This window comes from Pygoscelis adeliae, unplaced genomic scaffold (genome assembly GCF_000699105.1).
Source record: "Pygoscelis adeliae isolate BGI_AS28 unplaced genomic scaffold, ASM69910v1 Scaffold54, whole genome shotgun sequence".
Classification (NCBI taxonomy): Eukaryota; Metazoa; Chordata; class Aves; order Sphenisciformes; family Spheniscidae; genus Pygoscelis; species Pygoscelis adeliae.
In genome coordinates, this window is record NW_008824982.1 from 3,869,504 (window position 1) to 3,888,548 (window position 19,045).

At 35.9% G+C, this 19,045-nt stretch overlaps 1 protein-coding gene across 1 annotated transcript in view; it reads left to right on the forward strand.

Moving 5' to 3' along the window:
- Positions 1-19,045, forward strand: part of TBC1D32 (TBC1 domain family, member 32) — an 86,614-nt gene that overhangs the window by 25,489 nt on the left and 42,080 nt on the right. The window contains exons 18-22 of the mRNA XM_009325681.1: positions 1,974-2,112; positions 2,751-2,838; positions 4,366-4,484; positions 5,111-5,227; positions 8,792-8,880. Coding sequence (XP_009323956.1) covers positions 1,974-2,112; positions 2,751-2,838; positions 4,366-4,484; positions 5,111-5,227; positions 8,792-8,880 — 552 coding nt within the window. The remainder of the gene's footprint in view (positions 1-1,973; positions 2,113-2,750; positions 2,839-4,365; positions 4,485-5,110; positions 5,228-8,791; positions 8,881-19,045) is intronic.

Below are 19,045 nucleotides of genomic sequence, written 5' to 3' on the forward strand. Positions count from 1 at the left end.
AGGCTGGTGAGGGGTCTGGAGAACAAGCCTTATGAGGAGCGGCTGAGGGAACTGGAGTTGTTTAGCCTGGAGAAAAGGAGGCTGAGGGGAGACCTCATTGCTCTCTACAACTACCTGAAAGGAGGCTGTAGCGAGGTGGGTGTTGGTCTCTTCTCCCAAGTAACTAGCGATAGGACGAGAGGAAATGGCCTCAGGTTGCGCCAGGGGAGGTTTAGATTGGACGTGAGGAAAAATGTCTTTACTGAAAGAGTGGTTAAACATTGGGACAGGCTGCCCGGGGAAGTGGTTGAGTCCCCATCCCTGGAAGTATTTAAAAGACGTGTAGATGCGGCGCTTAGGGACATGGTTTAGTGGGCATGGTGGTGTTGGGTTGACGTTTGGACTCGATGATCTTAGAGGTCTTTTCCAACCTTAATGATTCTATGATTCTGTTGTATGATTCTTGACCTTTCAGGACTTTCTTGGCTTACAGAGTTGTGTCTAGTCTATGTAAAATTGTCTTATAGTTGATTCTCTCTAACTACAGAAATCGGTTTGAGGAAAATGTGAATGAGAAAGCATAAAACAAAATAGCTATCAGAGTTTATCTTATGGCTTTGATGTGGTGTTAATTTAAAATGCTGTTCTGCTGAATGGTATCTACACCTTCAAAATATTACGTGGCAAGATTGGCAGCATTCTGGCTGAAAGCCTGATATCTATTATGTGAAAGGCATCCTTCCGTTTATACTAAAACTTGATGTCCCGTTATAGATGTTTGTATGCTTTAAGATGAGAAATATACAAACATTTGTGAGCCTGAAAATTCAGGGTGATGTTGGTGTTAGTGCAGAACCTAGATAATTAAGTAGATTCTTGTTTATACTTTACCGTAGGTTTCATGTATAATTTGCAAAGATACCTCAACGGTTATTACTCTGGTCTTTAGTGGTGGCATGTGAACTGCTTATAGCAATTCAAATCTAGCGGTAAAAAGAAATCTAGGGATGTAGAGCTCTGACTGACGAGGCTGTCGCTAATCACTACCATTGACATAAGCTACAATTTCCTCCTGGCATCCAGATTTTTCATTTAACTATGGAACGAGACATGCTGATATATTTCTGGGTGAAATTTTTGCTTCTGAACATGACATGGCAGGGATTCTGCAGGAGAAGTGATTAAAATTTGAGGTAATGGTTGACTGCTACGAGAAAAGCTGCATGCTGCTTGCTGGTGATAGGAGTCAAAAATGGGAAATGAGAACTAGAGATGAGAATCCAGTAAGCAAATGCTTTTAGAGAAGCAGAATCACAAAAGTCTAGTAATACCTGCAGGGATGGTACCTAGTCAAAGGTGATGTAATTGCTTCACTTTTCTTTTTAGGCCACAGAATGTTTTGTAGGGCAGAGGCTATCATCATACTTTATTCTTGCAATTGGTGTTCCTCCTGTCATGTCCATAGAAAATATTTTCTCTTTACTGCTGTTAGTACATGAAGCTGTTGTGTATATATAGCACCTTATTTTCATAATTCTGTACTAATTTCTAGCAGGACCCTTTATCTCCTCAAACATGAGTTTTTATTAGTTCCTTATAGTGTTTTTACATTGGTGAGAAATTCTGTGCCTGCTTTGCCAATTTGTAACTGCCACATTAATACCTTAAAAGACTTGTCAGATAGTAAGTCATAAGTACATTTAAGGATGGCATGGCTCTTTTGGGTTCCCCATTACATCCTCTTTCTGTTCTGTGTTCCTGTCTAACCTTAGTTTTGCCAGGATGAGTTTGAACATTTGTACAAAATACAGTCTAATACATATTATAACTTTCTCAAATGATTTTTTTGAACTAGAATACAGTAAACATCTAGAGTAAACACAGAGTCCAGTGAATGAAGTGTTGTTGTTTTTCAAAGTTAGAAACTGTAGATTTTCTTTTTTCCCATGCTTTTTTACATATCTTTTTTAATTATTGTTTTGCTACTCTTGCAGTTTGTTATGGGAAGAGACTTTGTTAGATGCCTTGCTAAATTTTTCTGCCACACCCAAAGGACTATTTCTGCTTCATAGTACAGGTGCCATGAATGACTGTGTGAACTTTATGTTCAGCAGTTTATCAAAAAAACTCCAGGTAAGCATTACAGAGTCTGTACAGTTTTTCTTTCTTTTAATGATTATAATAAAAATGAATTTAAAATGTAGCTTATCTTTGATATTGATGCCACACTGATTTAAGTTTGTTGGATGTTACTCATCTTCAGAATGTCAGGCATATATTTAGTTTTTCTGACTTTTTACAGTAAAAAGTTTGAAATGCTAAGCAAAATATTTTTCCTTTTTTTTCTTCTAAGTGCAAATTTTTCTAGACCAAGTTGGTAGGTGGTGTTGAAGTCTAGATACACTAGACAATACTTGAAATGTAACCAAAAATTGGATAATATGCATTTTAGGAGAAAAAACATAATGTTACAGACATCCTACTGAATGTGTGCAAAAAACATAACACCACTAACGTTTTTATTCTTTGCTGATGGTGCATGTCTCAACCATAGTATTTTGCATTTAAATTTTGATGAGATGCTTGACAAAAATGTTTGGTTTGGAATCTGACCCTCGTAAGAGGATAATTATCTATGAACTGTTCAAGACTAACCATACAGTGGATTAAATTCTGTAAACAAGTGTAGGAAAGATCAATATTTAAGAGATCATTTGAGAGTTTCATGCCCTCTGAATAACTAACTATGCTTTTACATTTGTTACTAACAGACAAATGAGTATGAAGAGTTTGGTAATAGAGTGATTGTTACACAAATGGCAACAACACCAACAGGTGCAGTAGCTCTACAGAGTTCAGGTAAATTGAAGAATGATGTTATTATGAAGAGTTACATGCTGTAGTCTTGCACATTAGAAAAAGACGGTGAGAAAGATGTTAAAAAAGATCAGCTGAGTGGAATAATTACTCAGTATTAGCAAAGACTGCTTAAATGTCTATTGATTTCTTCTTGATCGAAATTTATTCTTTCCAATTTTTAAGTCATTCACTTATCTTGATGCAGTGTTGTTTGGGATTTTTTCCTTACGTTATGCAAAATCTTTACCTCATTGGTTTAGGTTTCCAGCAGTTTCCTGTATGTGCATGAAGACATTTATATCTGTTAAAAAATAAGTTGCTAACAATTTGCAAGTGCTTCTTATTGATCTACAGATCAGAATTAATAACTTGATTTCTGTAATTTGTATATACTTTTCCATGGTTACTGACTGCTCAAAGAGTGAGAAACTGCAAAGGCCTGAATGTCATTGGTGCTCTTATACTATAGTGAGATGGAATTGAGATTGTCTGAATTGATGATTCTTCTCATATGTCAACCCATACCACAACGACCCTTCAGATTCATTCTCAGATAACTCAACTGTTGCCACACCAACCAGCGGTCTAGGTAGTCATTATGCTAAAACGAGAATCTTATCAATAAAGTAAAGCTACCGTCTTAAGTTGCTAAGGAAGTCCATGAGGTACAAAAGTTACAAATACTCTCTCTGAGTATCTAGAAGTGGCTGGTGTGTAATAAAAATGACTTAATTGGAAGACTGTCAGAAAGGCAGGAAAATTCTGCCAGTCAAGGAAACTGATTGTTAGTTGCTTATTATTTATGCTTCTGGGATCTTTCAGAAAGCAGGGAGCAGATCTATTTGAGGAGTAACCCATCTGTCCTGTTCAAGGTTCTCAGCCAAGTTCCTTCTTATGGCCCTTGGCGTCAAAGACAAATGGTAGACCAAAGATAATCAGCATTGATTTTTCAACCCTGAGAGGAGGTTGTGTAATGTATGTGAAGTTTGTATTAAGCCTGTAACTTACATTTGGAGATTTCAGAGTTAGATGGCTATCTTTCTCCTTTAATATTTAACATTTTAAATTCAGCTAGGAGTGTTTCTCTTACAAAGATTTTTTCAGTCCTTTTCATTGTGGTACGTTTTCATTTATTAATGAGTTATAGTAAATCTGTATTTTTGAAACCAGAGCCAATGCTAGCTAAGCCTTGATCTGTAGCAGATAACTTGTTAAAGAAGATCAGCAGCTCATTTACGTGGAAGATACATAAAATATGATCCTACTCTAGTATAATAGTCTTTGCAAACTGTTGCTGTAGATTTTAGATTGAATATAAGCAGATCGCTGTAGAAAGGTAGTTTGACTAAAGGATTGGTAATAGCAGGGAGAGTAAACCTCAGGCAGTCTGTCTTGTGAAATCTTAGCCACAGTGTAGAGAATTTTGAGAATCTGAGTTACAATTGTAGTGTAAAGTGTTTTTTAATATGAAAATTGTTTTTCTGGTATTCTTGCCATTCTCATTATTAGAACAAAAATTTGTTTTAGGCTTTATAAAGGCACTTGTAACTGAATTATGGGCTCTTTTGGAGTGTGGAAAAGATGATTTGAGGATAACCCAACCCAAATCTACTCCAGTTGACCCTATTGACCAAAGCTGTCAGAAGGTGAGAAATTACTTAATCTTCTGTATTGACATGCAAAAAAAAACCAGTGGTGTATTTCAGATAGGATGATACGTACATTTCTGTAAATTTTTGTTGTGACTATACCTACTTCTTGGCACGTGGGGCAAAATTAGTACAGTACACCAGTGAAGTGATGACTGATTGAAAGGATTCTTGTGTTGCATGGCAGGTCACAATGCCAAGAATCCATTAAAGTCAATATAAAATAATAAATAACAATCATGACAAAAGTGAAAGTCTTAAAGTACTGGCCATCGGTTCATGTCTCTGATTACTGTGGTAAGATCAGAGAGAGTGACGTGTTTTAGAGTATGCTGTGTCTCTGGATTTTAGAATTATGTGATAATGAAAATATAATTTTCAGAATTGCTTGTACAATTTAATAGATAATACATATTTCACAGACACTACTGCCCTTTTAGATTATATAGACACCTGCCAGGGTTTGCAGTCTTATTTTGGGCAGCTGTATTTATGTCAAGTTCAGCCTACAAAGAAGGATAAGAACAAACTTAAAGTAAATGGCAAATAATTGTTAATGTTTACCTGATTATACTTAACTGATTAACATTCCCTTTTGTCCCCCCCTTTTTTTCTTTCTCTAGTCTTTTCTGTCTCTGATAAACTTGCTCACTTACCCTGCAGTTTTTGAACTCCTGAGTAAACAAGATATACCAAATAAACAAACGTATTCACTCCGCGAAGTACCTACAGATATTATTGTAAGTATAGTTTTTATTTTGAAAGAAAAATAAATACTTCTGTGAAGACATTTTTCCTGAGAAAATGTTACTGTAATAATAGAATAAGTTTTTTGTTCTTACTGAAAGATTTTGAAATTTTCTGCATTTTATATTATATACAGCATGAGGGCAGTATATGCACATATCTCTTCATGTTAACCTAAATTTTCATTTTGAAATCCTAAAGATAATACAAAATTTGATGCCTAATTTAAAGATCATCTTTCCTGGCTTGTGTTAGAATTGTGTTTTTCCATGGAAAAAAAAGTGACATACATAAACACCTCGGTGCATGTGGTTACATGCTGGAAAATGCTGGAAAATATCTATACGTGTATAGATATCTATATATATAGATATGCTTTATATAATATTGCTCTATCACACTATCTGTGGATTTAAACAAAAATTAAAAAAAAAAACCCCAAAACCCTCAGGCTTTCTTAATAGCACAGATGTTTCACACACAGAAAAAATCACTAATTGGAAAGTTACTCATTAAGGCATATTTCAGTCCTAAGAAAAACAGTATTACCATTTCTGTATTCAGTATTATTTTGTATTAGTTCACCCAACTGCAATCCATTAGGTTTTTTTCGCATCTATAAAGCACAGACAAATTTAATCTGTGACCTCGAGTGGCAGTTAAAATCAGTTTTTTTTTCTAATGAGCTAGCACTTTGAATTGCTGTTGTGTTAAAGTGTTTGTTTAGCACAAGCTCTGGATTGGTGGTAGTTTAAGTTGTTTAGATACAGTATATCATAATAGTGTATGTTATGTTTGGAAGGGTTTTTTGTAGTTCTTTTTTGTAATACTGTTTTGATGATTTCAGGAGAAAATGGGATGATAAACTTCATTTTTCCAATCCACTCAATGTTGGTGTGTCCACCAATGGATAGTTCTGTTCAGTCATCAAGTTTTCTGAGGCACTGAGAGCAAGGGAGATAGATGTATGTTGAAGGTGGTACATATTTGAGAGCTTTCAGATTGGGGTAGATATTAAGTAATGATTTTTGTGACTTTTGAAAGCCTATGTTGTTTTGGTTTTTGAGGCACTTCAACGTTTTGATGGAATTCTCTAGATTTCCAGAAATAGCAATACTGATACAATTGTTCAAAGTTCCCTGAACAGTTACAGATGTTTTGAGTGGGATTTGTCTCACTTAACTAATGTGCAACAGTGGGTTTTGTAAGCCTAAATTAGGCATACAATATTATGTAGTTAACAGAAGGGAAATAGTCAGTTCATCTAATGTTAATTTAATATATAATGGCTAAGTCTAAGTACTCAGAAAACTTCTGGGGTTAAGCAGACATACAGATTTGTCATAACCAAGTTTTTGGGCAGTGATTGCAGAAAGCTAAAGGTAAAAGATTTGACCAGATGTAACTATGGTTAGAAAGCAAAGTAAAAGCAGTTTCGGTGCCACTAGAAGATTTGGTTAGAAGACCTAATCGCTTTGTGTGCTTCAATTTTTCTATATTTCTGAATCATGTCACATTGCCACAGAACCTGACCTGTAATATTTATGCTGAACTATATTTGATAATGCACAGCACTTAATCATTTTTCTATGCCCTTTATTTCTTAAATATACAAGATTTAAACATTTTTTCCTCCTTTGTATTTTTGGCTAACTAGTTGCATTGTTGACTGAACAAATTATCAGTTGGGCCTTTACTACTTTTAACTGTTGACTAATCAGGTTTTTATTTTGTGCCATCAGGAAAATTTTTCTTAATACATGCCAGATTTTTTTTTTAACTCTGTTTGCAATATAAAAATATTTTAGAAAATGGAGCAGATGAATCAGGGTCCTTCTGTCTGCCTCCACTCTTCCTTTGAGAGGTTCTACAGTACACATATGCAAGGGACTCTAGCTTGGAAGGTACCCTCCAGATCTGTAGCTTTGAAAGACATGTTAAAGCAGGTGAAATTCTTTTTTTTTTCTTTTGCAGTGATTATGGAGAATCTCATATTTAGATGGTGTATCTTAGGGTATTCAAAGTAGGTGACATTCTACCTGTAATATTTAAACTATGCTCTGTAGTTGAGCAGTGCAGATCTATCTGCACATTTTTCTGATCAGAGCTTGTGTTGGACCTTGTTCTTCATCTTCCTTCCTGATATCCCAAATCAGACCTTGGTCTGCATTCTCAATAGTCCTCTCTCTGTGATTGCTCTTTCTACTCTTTCGCAGGCTCCAAGCTTTGATATATAGATGAGAGAAGGAGGTTGTTGCCAGAGAAATACCTCTTGGCATTTAACTCTTTATATGTGCAAATATCTAAAAAGCCTTGAACCCCAAACAAATCAATTGCTTGCATTACCGATTTTATGAACAGCCTTGAGGTCTGACTTGAATTGTTTTATTGTGAATTTTATTGTGAACATACTATGTGGAAAAAGTGCATTCTTCATGGCCCTCTCCCCTACCGCCCAAACAAAATCTAATAGGGAAAATACAGTTTCACTGTATTTTAAATAAGAATGCATTTTATGAAGACAGTTTACTTCGACAAGTTCTAGATTTTTTTCTGCTACTGGGAGTTTTACTTGTGGTGTTTACTTTTCTCTCTGTGGAAAACCAGGGCTTTAGCTGATTTCATGAAAGTATGGATCCTAACTTTTCTCTCATATCATATTGAAATGACTCATTGGTCTAACCAGTTGAATAATAACTCTGTCTGCTGTCTCTGAGACTATCCTTCTTAAATGTGGAGAAAATAAAAGTTTGGATTTAATCCAGATTAAATAAAGCCTATAAGGACTTTGTTCCTTCTGACCATAGCACAGCAATCTCTCTCTGAGATGATAACATCAGTGAATGCTTTTATGCATTTCTTAGTCTTTTTATGAAATTATTTCTTCAGAAGCAGTTTGGATATGCAGTGAACCAGAGGGGAAGATAATTAGGTTGGATTTGTGGAAGAAGTGGGAAGCAGCCACAGGTCGTTGTCTATTGCGTGAGATGCTATAGGATGAAAGATGTAAGCCTCAACATCCAAGCCAAGCCTTGCTACACTGAGAATAAATGGCCGTGTTCTGAAGCATGTAGTACTAACCAGTGTTAGAAAGAGTATTATACTAAAGGATTTGCTGTTCTTTTCATTAAAATCGATGTATACACATTTCAAACATACAAAAACCAGTTTAACATTTTTGTTGTGGCTTAATACTAAATAAGAACTAGGATACTTGATACATTAGGATCTTTTTGTATGTTTACTGATTTTTTCTTTTTTTAACTGAGGTCCGCCCCCCCCCCCCCCCCCTTCTGCTTTTTTTGATTGTTTGGTTTTTTTTTTTTTTTTTCTTGTTTTTTTTTTTTTTAAATGGGGGCCCCCCCCCCTCCCCTCCTTCTGTATGGTTTCTTTTTGCCATTGACTTTTATGGTGGAAAGCACCTCTTCTTACAGAAATAATTTCAATGTGCATTTTAATAATAGGTTTCATTTTATAGTAAACATCCCTATGAAACTACTATGTGCATAAAATACAAAATCATACATGAGTTTTTTACATTTGTCTTCCTTTGGCAGGATATCATTGACAGGCTTATAATTTTGAATACAGAAGCTAAAATTCATTCTTTATTCAGTTATGAACAATCACATATCTTTGGTCTGAGGTAAGATGCTCATTTTTTATTCTCTGGTCACATTAACTAAATAGGATATAAGATGCTTGGATGTGTTGCTTCTGATAAGATAACTTTGGTTTTTATTATGCATGAAGGTGAAATTCCCCCTTTTTTTTAACATAAGATTAAATGAAAAATGGCCTACAAAATGAGAATAGCAATAAATCTAATCTTACTGCCTGTAAATGGATATATTGTAATATGATAAGCAGTAATAGAAATTGCATATTATTTTGGCTAGTTGATTGAAAAGAACATGTGGTACATCCATTGTGGTACATCCATTGTAGTACATAAAACAAAAATCATACCGAAATACTAAAATAAACAAAGTATTTTTTACCATGTTTATATCAGTTTGGTTTATCTAGTCTCCCTGTACTTAATTTTTTTTTTAAATGTATTGGTTTAATTATCACCAATTTCACCAGAACTTACTTTGAGAAGGAGAGTACCATTTGATCCCAAATATTTCTAGAACCTGAAGGAACACTTAAAATATGCTCACACTCATGCTTATGTTTTGTAATGTTAAGTGCTTTGTAACATTTTAACATAGAAATTAGTTTCTGCATTTTTTTCTGTTCTCCAAATCTGAATACATAAATCCTTGAATTCACATTTTTGTTATGAACATATCTTGTGCAATTGAAATAAAAGATCTGTTGGATTGTACTTCATAGTATGGAAAACTTCGATAACCTTGCTTGGGCAAGATATAGCCCAATTGATTAAGTGCTGCAACGTTAGCTTTCTGCAGCTGTATTTCTACTTTGATATCACAGTAAAATTATTTCATACTATGTATGAATAACCATAAGATACAGTATAATTGGCTGATAAGGATGAGCATGGAGGAGATGAACAGTGGCAGAATTTGGAGTTGGGAGATACATGATTTTGTTGTATAAATCAGAAGTTATAAATGCTGTTTTGGAGGAAATCACTAGTTGGATAGGAATGAGAAGTTCTAAGATGAAATTGAAAGATAAGATGATATTCTTCATTTAGGATTATACTGACTCCATAAAAAGCTTGACAGAACTCCCATTGATTTAGTAAGGGATAAGGGAGAGTGAGGTGTTTTACAGTTTAAAATAATAGTTTGTTTTTAGATTGTGTTCTACCTTTATAAAGTAAAAGAACAGATTTCTCCTACAATGATGTTAGGAACACTTGTAAGGTATAGGCAAAAATTAATTATTCAATCTGATTGCATCAGTGGTTGACTCCCATGCTGTAAGACAGAGACTGGTACACAAATATATGGATCGTGTTGAAGTTGTGTTGAATGCTTACAATATTTTTAGCAAGGCCTATACCCTGTGAAGCAACAGAACTACCCATAACTACACATACAAGCAATGTAACAAGCTCATCTGTAATCACGTAAAAGAAGCTATATTGTTACACAGATAAGATGAGCTTCAGAGTTCACTGTGGCAATGACATTTTCTGCTGGACACTGACAAAGTTAAAAACCAAGTGAAAATCCAGTCAAACTGCCAGATTTCAAGAAAAGATTAAGTAGTATTTTCAGTGTGGAAACCTACTCATAAAAGTGGTAGATATCTTAATAATTAAGTAGTAATCAGATAAAGGAAATTTTTTTAAAACATATAAATATAATTTTCAATAGAGGCTTCGTGTTCTGCAGGGACTTCTGGAATCTCAGTGATACCTAGGACCTCATGTTTAACTTCATTTTTAACAGATTCAGTCTTTTTTTTAATTGTTCAAAAGCCCTATTCCCTTCCCCCCTGCCTTTCATTGCCTTTCCTATAAAAGAAAGGAAGATATAGTTCTAGGGATTTTAATATGGGCCTGTGTATACCACAGATAATGTAAGACTGTGTTTTCTTATTGATTGAATGGCTTTTCATGAGCATGTGGGGCTTGCTGTACAAATGTTTTTTGCAAATAGTAGAGAATTGTCACATATAAGCCTTTTATTATGACTAATTCAACTGCCTGCGCAAAGAGAATTTTTATTATTGCATAGTTATTCAAAGTTCCCTATTAAAATGATACCAAAACTCTGGATCACTCTGGGATTTGTCATGGTTACTGTATTGTTTACAGTATTAAGGCTTGCAAGAAACCCTAGGCAATATTTTCTGAATATGAGAGTTACACAGTTCATTTTAAATACCTTTTGAAACCAAGTTCCATGAGCTTTTCTGTAAGCGCTGCTGACTGCAGACATCTGTGTTCTGTAAAGTGAACCTTGCCTGGTGTAGTTGGTTTGCTCCTTGACCAAATTCCAACAAGAATACCAAATTCAGGAGCAGTTAGATCAAAAAATACCAGATGCTTAACAGATCTGAAAATTTAGAAAGTTAATTAGAAAGAGCAAAAGATCTACATTTCTCTTCGCTGCTATGTAGAAATAAAATATTTGTTTATGATAACTGCAACATTGAAAAACTGAACAGTTATGTGACCAAATGATTTTGGTGAAACATTTGTCTAGAAACATTTTTCTGCTAGACTTAATACCAATAGTACAGCCAAACCCACATTCTTTAATCATTCACAGATTACACAGCCATATACTTTGTTATTTGGTCAAGTATCATTGTACATGTGGCTCACCCAGAGCTGAGTGCTGAACTTCAGATCTGTTTAACTTATAGGTTGTACTCTGAGGTCCTGTAACCCACTTTTATTGTTCAAAAGAGTTACAGATTTGCTTACTTGAATGTTAAGCAACTTCTGCAATTCAGAACTACATTTTTCTTCATGTGTATACTGCGCTTCAGTGACTTAAAATTATTTTGGTTACTAGCTGTGTAACGACATACAAAACTTAAAATATGTAGGTATTTCCACAGTCTGTTTAATCCAAAAAGCACAGGTGTATCTCTTTGTTTTTAGTGTTAATATTGCATTTTCTGGTGGATAACTGTTTTCATTTTGAATAAGTATGAATTCTGAACTATTATTTTGAAGGACAGTCCTGCAGAAGCTCTGCTGTCAACTTTCCTTTTCAAGCTTGCCCACTCTGAAAAGAAGTGTGCATGCAGTAGAAATCAAAGGGAAAACATAGGGAAGCTAGTTATGGTTTTGCATAGCCAATATCTCTCAGTCTATAAAGAAAGCTCCCTAGAGTGCATTCATACAAACTAGGTCCTGTGTGATCAAGGTAAAATATTCAGTTCCACAGCAAGCTATAGCCTACTGCGAATCTGTTTTTTTGTAATTTTTAACTTGGAAGTATCTTAGCCTAGGATTCTTCTTCAGTAGTTTCACAGACACTGATCTGGTATTCCTTTAATTGCAGCTATTGCGTGCTTCTAGGACGAGATTTATTCTCTTGAAGGTCCTTTTCAACTAATTTTTTTAAAAATTATTGTTATTAAAGGGAAACTTTAGGCAAGAAGTTGGAGATAGGAATAGAAAAGTGAAAGTATATAAACAGTTCCTAACTTGTGTATAGAAAGATTTTTCAAACTGTCAGTTCAACTTTCAACTTCAAAGCAGATTTGTACTTATTTAGAAGCAGGAGGTCTCTCCATCAGCCAATATTGGTTGATAAAAGAACACTGAAGGCTGCCTCAGCCACTCTTTTGTACAGCCTGAAAATCTGGGTGCGCAGGAACCGATGCAAATATTCTCAATAGTCTTTCTATTTTGCAAGATTCTGAATTTAAATTGCCATCAGAGCACAAATCCTTGAGAAAGGGACTTCACAGCAGTAATCAAAGTAATAAATTTTTAACATACTAAACACAGAATTTTCTTAATTTAATAATCAGCTTTATTTCTCTGATACAAGTGTACCCATTGATCTTATCTTACAACTTATTGGATGTGAGAAAGACCAATTTTCATAAAGGTGTGACACTAGAGATCTTAACCACCTCCCTTTCAAGGCCAAGCTCTTTGAATCTCTGTAATTTATATTAACAAAGGAATTAAGTAAACAGTGGTAACATAGTTTTTCTTTCAGACTGATGAATTATATGGCATCAAAGCAACTTATCTAGTATTTCAGTACAGTAAATACAGCCACAAGTTGTGAGTTTTTACAGCCTGCCAAGAAAATATATGCATAATATATATTTTCAAAGCCTCTGCCTAAAGCATTATTCCAGCATTTACATATGGCTGTTCTCTCTATTCAGAAACTGAGTTTTCTGTGAATGTTAGTGACACTGTGTTGTTAGCTGGATTAAAGTGTGGCAAAATACCAAATTTTTAGCTTCGATAACCAACCCCTCGTCCATAAAAAGTATCAGTACTCCAAAATAAATTCAAAGATATTCAGTCAGTGTTGGCTTGTGTAAAAAAACAGAAGGAGAAACAGCATTACTGGGAGCAGGAATAGTCTGTGAGCAGTGGGAGAGGGGCTCAGAGTTGGTCTACAGGCAGCTTTGCAAAAATTCCCCTCATTTAATGGAGTACATTTATAACATATACTGGTCCTGGAAAAACGTTTTTTCCTTTTTTTTTTTGTGGATATATGATAATATGGCAGTAATAGGCATCTGAATATTTTAAAGAGGGAAAAAAACCCTCTTTCTTTGGCTACCTTATATATATATATATATGCTACTACAGAATTTTTTTGTTTTTCCCTTTTTTTCCCCAGTGGCTTATTTTGGCCATAAGTCAATAAAACTCCTAAATATTGTGAGGTCAAAAGATCTTTTGTATGTACATTCCGAATCAGAAGAATCTTTGTTAGCCCCACACTTGTTCACTGAAACGCTTCATGCTAGTGGGCGTCAAGCAACAAGGACAGCACTCTGTTCAAGAGTTTGGCTTTCTGCAGGAAAATACCTGGAAAACTCTGAGATTAAAATACTTCTCCTTCAGATGTGCAAATTGGGACTGTTTAATTTTAACGACAAAATGTGCTTGCTTAGCATTAGAGATATCTGAAGATAACCTATTTTGTAGAATCGTAATTTGAACTGCAATGAAAAACGGATTTATTTCAGGCCTGTGTAAGGTAAGGCTGAAAAAGGAGTATTTATTATAGTGCTCTGTGTGAATCTTCTAAATGCATTTATGTTTCTATGGAATTATAGAAAGTGGTAAATACTAGTCTAAGTCACATGTTCATCAATATCAGCCTCAGGATTGCAGAGTTACAGAGCCTGCTACAGATAGAAAAAGAATATTGGCTTGTTATTTTCAGATTTGTATAATAAATATTTTGACATTGTTAAGTAACTTTTTTTTTCTCATATAAAATATCATGGTGAACACGTTTTTTCTTATAATACTTTCTTACTTGCTGAATGGGTGCAGAAGATGATAACGTATCTATTTCTGTTGGCCTACAAAACTAGTAAGGGAAAGATTTAGGAAACAATTTAAATGGCTTATACTATATTGACATCAAAATCAATCAGCATCTTGAAATTTGCCTCAAAGCAGCATGTATTAGTCAAAATTTCATCTCGTGCACTCCACTGAAATCCAGGTGAATGACTTAAATCCTACAGGAGCTGGGAGATGAACAAACATGTGATAGGCAAGAGACAACTTTGTGGGTTTAGGAAATACAGATAATAAACACCCGTGCATTCTTTTCCATTGTGTTTTCATCTGCATTGTAAACACAGCCTCTTATATATAATTGCATTTTAATAATGAGATAGCTTCAGCATATGAAATAATTTGTTCCTTTAATTGTACTTACATTATGTGTGTTGTTAATGAAGAGAATGTGTGATTTTAATGATTGCAACACAATGGAAAGAGCATTAATTATCTTGTTTTCTAAAGGTAGAAGATATGAATCCTGATCATTCTTTTTCCTCAGGTCAACATGCTATTTAGATTTATCCCCTCTTTCTCTTTCTCTTTATTAAAAAGCATTATCAATAGCAGAAGCTTTTTGAAAATATTTGTATATAGTTCTTTAAAATCTCATTCATTATAAATTGAAGCAAGACTTCTTATTTAAAACTGGTTTTAAGCAAATTCAGTTTCCCCTTTAGAAAACATGGCATTCTTTTACTAGTTTCATGTTTTCTTTTCCGTATTCCTTGCAGAGCCAGAAACAAGGCTGTACCTCTTGCTTTCTGCATATCTTTGTTTTAAATATACTGTCATGGCCCATGAACACTGTTGTCTGATGTCACTGATGAATCTTTTTGATCACTAACATTTGAGTGACTGGCTGGTACATCTACTCTTGCAAAAACATTTACGGCGCTGTTGGCTGGATGTACTCGATGATACATGGACTCGATGATCTTAGAGGTCTCTTCCAACCTTAATGATTCTATGATTCTATGATTCTGCTGAAGAAACCCTTCTCATGCCCCATCCTGTGGCATTCAACACCCTTGTGTCTTTGTGAGTGGATGAAAGCCACGTTCATAGAGTTCCTCCTCTCCAGGGGAGGGAGGAGTATGGCGAGAGAGGGGAGGAATTGAGCCTGACGGTGTTTATTTCTTTCTCCGAATCTACCAGATTTGAATTCTTTTGATGGAAGCGTGAAATGCTACGTAGTCCTCCAGTTATTTCCTACCAAACCTTTTTCAATTAAATAAGGAGAATTGATTGAGTTAATAATGAATTAATGACCCATTTTCTATTCTTTTAAGTGTGTTTTGTATTAAGTAAGTGATACACAGTTCTTTGGAAACAAACCTCTTCCTTCCAAGTGTGCATGCTGGATGTGTGTGAGGGAAAAGATTTCTGCAGTAGTGGTCACTGGACAGTGCATGTGTCCTGTAAATCTTTGAGCCCTGTTTAATAATCCAAAGGTAAAAGAGGACAGAGTCTACATTAGTAGTGATGGGGATTTGCAACAGGATTATGTTGGCATGCTTCCACATCATGTAGTTATACAGTTAATTCAGTTTTTTTGTTAGTTTATGTGTTAATAGAAGTTTGTTAGGTTTATTAATTTAAAACAATTTATAAATAATAAAATAGGAAGAGCAGATTCTATGACAGGATTATGTCACTTATTTGTTTGGGTTTTTTTTCTTTACTTCACTGAGGGAAATTAAAACGCTTCACCTCCTGCAATTTAAAATCTGCTTCACTTCTGAGTCCTCTAGGCTGGCAAGTGATGCTCATGAAAAGCATTTTTATTTAGCTAGGGAAACTCTTTTACCATTAGCAATCACATTACATGTGATCTGTAAGTACATTGGGTAGCTAAAGTGCTGTAGGTGCTCTTTTGAAAATCTTTTCATGTGGAAAACATCATAAGGAATACATCAGTCCCTTAGCTTTCTTACTGGGAGAAACAAGGTTGCCCTGAGGTAGTAGCTTCCAGAGCCCCACCCCAGGCATCGGAGGTGTAACTCAGGGTATTGATAAACACTCTGTATCCAGCAGATCTCATATTTTTCAAAACCACTATGAGCATTGCCTTCAGTGGGACAATTAAAAGCTTTTAGAAAGACTACATGCAGAGGCACATTCTCCCTGCTTATTACTAATGTCCTTTGCTCAGTCTGCAAAGGCAGCATGCAAAGCTTTGCGTGGCTGAAGCTTCCAAGTGCCCCTTGTGTTCCAACGCTGACTAGGTAACTTTTGGCTTCTTTTTTTTTTTTTGCTAGACATTTGCCTTTGTCTACTGGTCTGGCACACTTCATAGTAGTTGCCACTCGCTGTTTGGATCAGTGTTCTCATTGGAGCTCAGGCCATTACTCAAAGCATAATAAAGAATAAATCAAATTGGTAATGTAGGCTCTGATGTTAAATGTTTTGAGGCTGTCCCCCATGATGACGACACTGGAATTATTTAATGAAATTTTGCTTTGGGTTTCTCTGTTACTATACATACTCATTTAGCAAGAAGGAGGTCCTGCTACTGCAAAGAGGTTCCAGTCCTTGGTTTTTTTGACTTATGTTTTTAATATTGATTCCTGGGAAAGACAGACAGACCTTACCTCGTCCCATAGCTGAGCTCTCTACAAATGTCGTGCTGTTTATTTTGCACTGGCCTGAATCAGCCATGCCTGTATCTATAGAAGGCAGTAACGGCAAGCCAGAAGAAAACCTTTTACTAAAGACCAGTTTAGCCCACCATTTCGGGGTCACATCACTGGAACACCTTATAGACAGCATAGGTGCAAGCATTTCAGGTTTGGTTAGCCATTGCACACTGCCTGAACACATATATTACTGAGATAAGTTGGAGAAGATCCTGCTTGCTGGTGCTTGATATCAGGTCATTGTGGTGAAGGTCTGCAGCATCTCTCCCTCTTGCAGCTGTGATGACTTTTCTGCTTTGTTGAGTAGGAGAGGGGTGATGTTTCTAATTAAAAAGAAAAAAAAAAAAGTCTTGTCCTTCTCCCTTCTTTGTTTGTTTGTGTTTTCTCTTTTTTTCTGGACAAATGTCCCTGCCCACGGCAGGGTGGTTGGACTAGATGACCTTTAGAGGTCCCTTCCAACCCAAACTATTCTATGATTCTATGAGATTGCAGTAGAGGTTACTTTGGGTGTGTCGGTTTCTTTTTTCCCTATGGTGGATGGACTTCTGCTTATAGCATGAAATTTTATCTTCTTTTGCTAGGACTATGTACTAGCTGGGACGGAGTTAATTTTCTTCATAGCAGCCCACATGGTGCTGTGTTTTGGATTTGGAACTAAAACAGTGTTGACAACACACAGGTGTTTTGGCTGACACTGTGCAAGCACTGCTCAGCAACAGGGCTTTCTTTTTTTCCTCACTCCCTAGCAAGTGGGCTAGGGGTGTGCAAGAGGCTGGGAATGAACGGAGCTGGGACAGCTGACCCGAATTGACCGGAGGGATGTTCCATACCATATAACATCACTGTGGGTGTGGGAGGTTGGTCTTGCAGGTAGCCATTGCCCGGAGACTGGCTAGGCATTGGTCTGCGTGTGGGAGGTGGGGAGTGAGTGAGCAACTGGGTGAGTGCTTAGTTGCTGGCTGGTGTCAACCCACCACAGACTATTACAGCTACTGTATCCAAGAACAGTGTTTTGCATCTTTCACTGCCAGCTGAGCATTTGCAGGCATCCCTGAAGTGAGGACAGAGCATCAGATTGGCTTTGGAAAGAACACGTTATGAAAGTAAGGAAGAATAGTCTATGGGAGTGTAGTGGGAACTGCAGAAAACTAGAATTGGGTTTACCATAATAAAGGTGGTGTTTGAGGGATGTGTGATTTGAAGTTGGGGAAAAAAAAAAGACAACTGAGAAAATGGGAGTATGGGGAACATCATGTTATTTTGTGTTCTTAAAAGGAACTCGTAGGAAAAATATTGAGAAATGTGATAATGAGCTATCCTCTCAATGGGTATTTTTAGCACGGAGAAATTCATAAGAGGTTTAATTATATTATTTTCAGGTGAAAAAATTTAGATAGGCAACATAAAAATTAACAAGGTTTTTTTAGCAGCTAGAATTATTTACTAGCTGTTTTATATCCCATGAAGGACCTTCTGTTCTGCTGTAATTAAAGAAGTCATCATGATTCTACCTACCAAAACCAAGGAAATAGTCAGTTTACATAGGTACACAAGTACTAGTTAGCATGCCTTCTTTCAGACTAGAGATTTCTACAGTGAAGTATTAGTTGTGACATTATAGTTGAAGGGGGAGAATCCAGGGAGCACCCTCCAAGAAAGACAGGGATGACATAGGACAGGAAATGCAGAATTCAGAAACAAAATTACTTACTACTACCATATTTTCACAACTATGATATGTATTTTGATTTTTCTGAATTTCTTTAAAATTACTGTTCTATAAAAGACTGCCTTCAGATAACCTTTTATTTTATCCGTATTGCAGTTTGTTCCTGGGAATATGGTATATCTTATTAGTAGTTTTCACAGAATTATAGAATTGGGATTGAAAGAGAGATTGAAGATTGTGTAGTCCAACTGCTCTGCTCAAAGTGGGTTCGACTAGAGAGCATTACTCAGGGCTGTGTCCAGTCTGGTTTAGAGTATCTCCAAGGCTGGTGATCCTGCAGCATACCTGGGCAACCTGTTCCACTGTTTCACCACCGTCACAGTATGTTAAAATGGAATTTCCTGTGTTTCAATTCATGCCCATTGCCTCTTGTCCTTTCACTGGGTACCACTGAGAAGAGTCTGCTTCCATCTTCTTCAAACCCTCCTCTCAGGTATTTCTACACATGGACAAGATCTGCCCTGAGCTTTCTCTTCTCCAGGCTGTGCAGTCCCAGCTCTCTCAGCTTCTT